Here is a 5,501-nt window from a genome sequence, read left to right as displayed (position 1 = left end):
AGGGAGGGAGGGAGGGGCAACGCTCCCTCCAGGGGAGGTCAAGCGGGGAGGGGGAGAGCGTCTGCCGTGCCTCTGCCGCCCTGCAGCACAAGGCCCCATGGAAGCGGGCACAGAGGGGGGAGGGCATCCTGCCCCGTGGGGCACAGGAGATGAGACCAACCCTGCTACCCCCAAAGAGAAGAGAAGAGGAGAGATTGGATTTATGCCCCGCCTTTCACTACCCAAGGGAGTCTCGGAGCGGCTCACAGACTCCCTTCCCCTCCCCACAACAGACAGACACCCTGGGAGGTCGGTGCGGCTGAGAGAGCTCAGACAGAAACGGCTCTTTTTCAAGAACAGCTCTTATCAGAACTACAGCTTGCCCAAGGTCATCCAGCCAGGGGAATCATCAAACCCGGTTCTCCCAGATTAGAGTCCGCGCACTTAGCCACTACACCAAACTGGTGCCCGCTCCACCCATACCACTGAAGGCCGGTGTGTGTGTGTGTGTGTGTGTGTGTGTGTGTGTGTGTGTGTGTGTGTGTGAGCAGACTGCACAACTTCCAACTGTGGACTGGGGGGGGTTGAGTGCCCCCCTCCCTATAGCACCGGCCCTTCCTCCCCTACCTCCGAGCCAAGACGCCAGCGTTCGACTCTTCAGTGTTAAAGGAGAAGAAAGGCGCTAGAGTGGGACGAGGGAAAGCCGTGGGCACAGGTGTTGTCCCAGGGCATGTGCCACACAAGGAGGACATACCTGGGGTGCCTGAAGGCCTCCGGCGAGGGAGAACCCACCGCCTCGGCAAGGCCTCCTCTTGCACACGTTTCTCCTCCTCCCATGCAGCTGAAATCTGCCCCCCGCCCCAGTCCAGCCAAGCCCCTCAGCGGCAGAGACCAAGGCCTGGCCCTCTTGGCACTGTGCCCGTAACATGCTGGCCCTGGGACTGGGTGGCAGGGGTGGGGTCTGGGTGGGTTGCCCCTCCTGCCCCAGCCACGCCCCCCAGCAGGAGCACAGCATGACACCCCTGGAAACCCCGGCTGTCAGCTAGCTGCCATAGAAGACTGGGAGGCAGTTGGTTCCCCCCCCCTCCCCTGGCATCTGCGCATGCCCTATCTTCCCTGTGTATGATCTTGTCTCATGCATTCCTGTCTGTAAACGCTAGGCACCGCTTATCTGCAAGGTTAACAGGTGTGTGGGGGAGCTGCTTTGCCAAATGTATAATGAACTGCACCGTGTGAAGCTGTAATTGTTTAGGTTTCAAGGAACGTTGCTTCTCAGGCTTTTGAGCGCGTAACCTGGAGTCTGCCCGCTCGGCGGGAATGGAGATTATTGGTTATTACCCTGTTTGAATGTCTTACATTATTCCTTGCCCACCCTGGCCCAGGCATTCTGGACAGTGAACTTGTTCCTGCTCTATCATGGCTTTAATAAAATACTACTTTGCCTAAACGTGTATTGGATTAATAGCTGTGGGGGACCGGACACCGCCGTAGCTCAGGTCTGTCGCTGAAGGGCCTAGCAATGCCCCCCCAGACCTCCCACCCTGCCTCCAGATCCTGGTGCAGCTCAGGAGACCGACACAGCCAGCAGCCAAGGTCAGCCCCCCCTCCCCACCCGTGTAAAAGCCCCCGCCAGGACACCCACAGGGGAGAGTGGATGCAGCGCACTGCACGGGGCGAGGACGCTCTGGCCTCACCGGCTGGCGTCAGCCCTCTGCACAAAGATAAACTCTCCTTCTGTTGCAAGAAAGCGCGAAGCCAGCATGGGAGAGCCGGGTTACGATCGGCCCCCTGCCCGGGACCTTCTGCCCGACCCACCTGTGTCCCCCCAGACAGGGAGGTACTCGTCCTGCTGGATGTTCAGCATCAGCTCCAGGCCGTTGCCCGTCCCACCTTTGACTGTCGTCAGGAGCTCGTGGCCTGGGGCCCCCGAGTTGAACGTGTAGCACTTGCCCAAGCGGGTGAAGATCTGCGGGGGGAGAGAGGGGGAGGGAGATGCTTGAGGCACCTGTGCCGGGCAGAGGGGTGTGTGCCCTGGCTCAGGCGCAGGAACGGCGCACTTTCCTCCGCCTCCTCTTTGTGCACGCAGTGTGCAAAGGGCAGCACTCTGCGCATGCACAAGCAGGCCGGGAGCAGGAAGCCCTGGACAGGGCCACCCATGTGACACAGAAGAGTGTTGGACTGGATGGGCCATTGGCCTGATCCAACATTGGCTTCTCTTGTGTTCTTATGTGATGCTCTGTATGCTGGGTGCTTGGGGGGGGGGGCAACAGTGGGAGGGCTCCTAGTGTCCTCCTGGCCCCACTGCTGGACCTCCTGAGGGCACCTGGTATTTTTGGCCATGGTGTGTGACACAAAGTGTTGGGGCCACTGGCCTGATCCAGCATTGGGGTCTCTTCTGTTGTTATGCTTTGGTGCTGCCCCAGAGTTTGGCGCAAGGCAGCCATGCCTCACACCTTCAGAGGACCCAACCCTCGGTCTTGCCCCATGGCAAGCTTTCGAGCCCCAGATGCTTCTGGGAAGGGGCCACCTTGTCCCCAGATGTGCTGGAGCCCTGGGACTGGGCTCCTGGTGCCCCTGCCCGCCCCCTGGCCAGCCGGCCCTACAGGCCCTGGGTGAAGCGGCCCGGCCAGCGGGATGCCCTCACCGGAGACGTCAGCGGTAAGGCGAGAAGGGAATCGATTCGCTGGGAACTGGAGACGGGCAGCAAAGTGACCCACAGGGATGCTGAGTGGCACAGAGCGGGGCGTGTGTGTGTGAGAGAGAGAGAAGCCCTCCCCCTGCCAGGCTCCGCACCACCTGGGCTGCCTCCTGCTCCCACTGCATGGAGAGGAAGAGCCAGGACACGCCCGCCGCACCCCACCCTGGCGGCCAGCGGAGAAAGAGCGCCCACAGAAGTCCCCCCGCCCCGTCCTGGGACCCGGGTTCAAGGCCGGCTGATGGGCAGCCACTCCAGGCGGGTTCGGTGGGGGAGGCCTCCGGGCAACCACGAGGCCCAGCACCCCGCGCGGACCCTCTCTCGGCTGCTCTCACAACACTGCTGCCGGGCAGGCCAACGTCCTTATCAGCTCCACACGGCAGAGGGGGAAATCCTCACGGCCCCCTTGAATCCAGAGGGAGGGGGCAGACGAGGCTTGCCGGGCTTCTGCGGACGTTACGGAAGGACACCGGCATCCGCCAGTGTGGAGCTCTGGCTCGAGGACCCCCCCCAAAAAAAACCCAAGCCACCGGGGGGGGCATGCGCTGCCCTGCCTGGGCACCCTCCGGCCTGCACCCTGGGGATGGACTTGGGGAACCGCCTCCTGCTCTGGGCTCCACTGTCCCCCTCCCTCCCTCCCGCCGTCCCCCCCTCCGCTCTGGAACACAAGATGGGGGCTGGGCTCGGCGGCCTTTGAGGGGAAGCCCAGCCCATCCCTGGGGCTCTCTGGCATGGACTGTGCAAGGGGGTCTCCCTGGCACGCCTGCCCCCCAACAGTGCCAGCGCCCCAACCCTCCCCCCTGTAAGCTCAGTGGCCGGGGTCAGCTGATGCCGCCTTGGCCTCCGGCCCGTGCGAGAGAGGCCGGCCTGGCTCACTTGCGGGGGGAGCAGGAGGGGGAGGGCTCCGGGCCGGTTGCAGGCAGGAAACCAGAGAGGCCCCTGGGGGAGGGGGCTGCTGGCCCCTCCTCTGGAAGCCCTTCACAGGAGAGCTCCCCGTTTTGTGCCCCGATCTGCCGTTCCTGCCCCTTTTCCATCTCCAACGTTCACCCACGTTTGCATTCGGAAGCCCCCACCTCTGCGCCCCCCCCTCCAGGGTCAGCAGCTCCAGCTCTCACTCAAGCCACTGTGGAAGGGAGGGGTCCGGTGTGTGATGCTGCCCCCGCCAGGGCTGAGCCCTGCTCACCGCCGGTCCGGTCGAGGCTGACTCTGGCTTCCATGGGGGTGCCCAGCCAGCCTACCAAGGGACTGGGGACTCCAGGCCCCGCCCGGGCTGTGGGGCGATGGGTGCGGCCAAAGGGGGACAGAACGGGCTCAGGGGGCAGGGGGGCTGTGGCCGAGGCTCTGGGGACGTGGCCACACACGCCTGGAGCGGGCTGGGAAGCCGCAGGAGGACCGGCGAGGCAAGGGGGGGGTGGATGCCGCCCGTCCGTGGGCCGGTTTTTTTTGGGGAGGCGGGGGCGCAGCCACAGGGGGACTCACAGCGGTGAAGTTCTCGGGGCCGCATTCCCGGGTGCGGAAGCGGCAGTCCAGCAGCATGTCCTCCAGGGTGTGGCCGGTGCGCTGGACAAAGTCCAGCATGCTGAAGGTCCGGGTGGGGAAGAACCCTGGCGGGCTGGCGTCCGTCTCCGGCCAGCCCAGGGCCCGCAAGTAGTCGGGGAAGTCCGGCGGCGCCACGCCGAGCATCTCCGGGCCCAGCCAGTGCAGGTCGTTGCGGGTCAGGCGGGAGCGGCGGATGCGGTTGTAGTTGCAGAGGGTGATGGCCGGGAAGAGGAGCCGCTTGCCCTCTTCCTCGTCCAGCATGGTGACGTGGTGGTACTCCTGGTAGTACTGGACCCGCTCGGCCACCTGGTAGAGGAAGATGCCCACCGCAGCCAGGACCGCCCCTGCCCAAGCCAGGCGGCGCGGCGTGAACGGCCCCGGCAGGAAGACATGGCTGACCCCGTGGAGGGTGCAGCTGCCGGCAAAGTTGACGACGTCGGAGGCCTTGGGGGAAGCCTCCTCCTCCTCCTCCTCCGGCAGCTGCTGCCCGGCCTCCTTCATGATCCCCCCAGAAGGACGCAGGGACGCTGCCTGCCCGCCTGCCCGCCTGCCTGCCGGACCCAGAGTGAAGGGCAGGGCGGCGGCGGCTCAGCCCGAGGTGGGAGGGAAGGACCTGGCCAGGTGACCAAGGAGGCCTGGCCGCCTGCCCGCCTAGGGGGAGGGGGGAGCACCGGAGGCGGGGGCAGGCGCAGCTGGCAGGGCCAACTCAGCCATTAGAAGCCTGACACCCTGGTCTCCTGGCACTGCCGCTCTTTGCTGCCGACACCTCCCGCCGGCCACCTCTGCCGGCTCCCTACTCTCCCGCTCCCGTTGCCCTCTCCTCCTCGCCACCTCTTTCCTTGGCCACCTTCCCTGCCCCTCTTCCGAGCAGCTGCCCTTCGCCCGGACCCCACCCCACTTCCCCACCGGCTGGGGGTTGGGGGCACAGCCACGCTCCAGCCGCCTCCCACAAAGTCTGGGCAGCGGCTGAAGTTTAAAGGGCAAGGCCCGTCTGGTGAGACCTGGAAACGGCTGTGCCACAACAACTTCAGAAAGGAAGGGGGTGGCAGGAACCCATCCCAGAAGGGAAAGGAAATACGAGGAGGAGGAGGAGGAGGAGGAGGAGGAGTAGAATGTGAGAGTGGGAAGGGACCTTGAAGGTCACCTAGTCCAACCCCCTGCACAAGGCAGGAGCACAGCCAAAAGAGAGCCCTACAACATACCCGAAAGATGGTCGTCCAGCCTCCTCTGCTTGGAAACGTCCAGCAAAGGAGCACCCACCCCCACCCGAGGCAGTCTGTTCCACTGC

The 5,501-nt window shown here is 64.8% G+C and overlaps 1 protein-coding gene across 1 annotated transcript in view; it reads right to left on the bottom strand.

Moving 5' to 3' along the window:
- ASIC3 (acid sensing ion channel subunit 3) overlaps positions 1–4,714 on the bottom strand; it is an 8,782-nt gene extending 4,068 nt beyond the window's left edge. The window contains exons 1-3 of the mRNA XM_015408621.1: positions 4,154–4,714; positions 1,795–1,945; positions 607–661 (exon numbers count right to left, since the gene is read on the bottom strand). Coding sequence (XP_015264107.1) covers positions 607–661; positions 1,795–1,945; positions 4,154–4,714 — 767 coding nt within the window. The remainder of the gene's footprint in view (positions 1–606; positions 662–1,794; positions 1,946–4,153) is intronic.
- Positions 4,715–5,501: the final 787 nt, after the last annotated feature.

The sequence above is a fragment of the Gekko japonicus genome, unplaced genomic scaffold (assembly GCF_001447785.1).
Source record: "Gekko japonicus isolate JY-2015 unplaced genomic scaffold, Gekko_japonicus_V1.1 scaffold1794, whole genome shotgun sequence".
Lineage (NCBI taxonomy): Eukaryota > Metazoa > Chordata > Lepidosauria > Squamata > Gekkonidae > Gekko > Gekko japonicus.
Note: the sequence above shows the minus strand (reverse complement) of the source record. Positions and strands in the feature narration are given on the sequence as shown.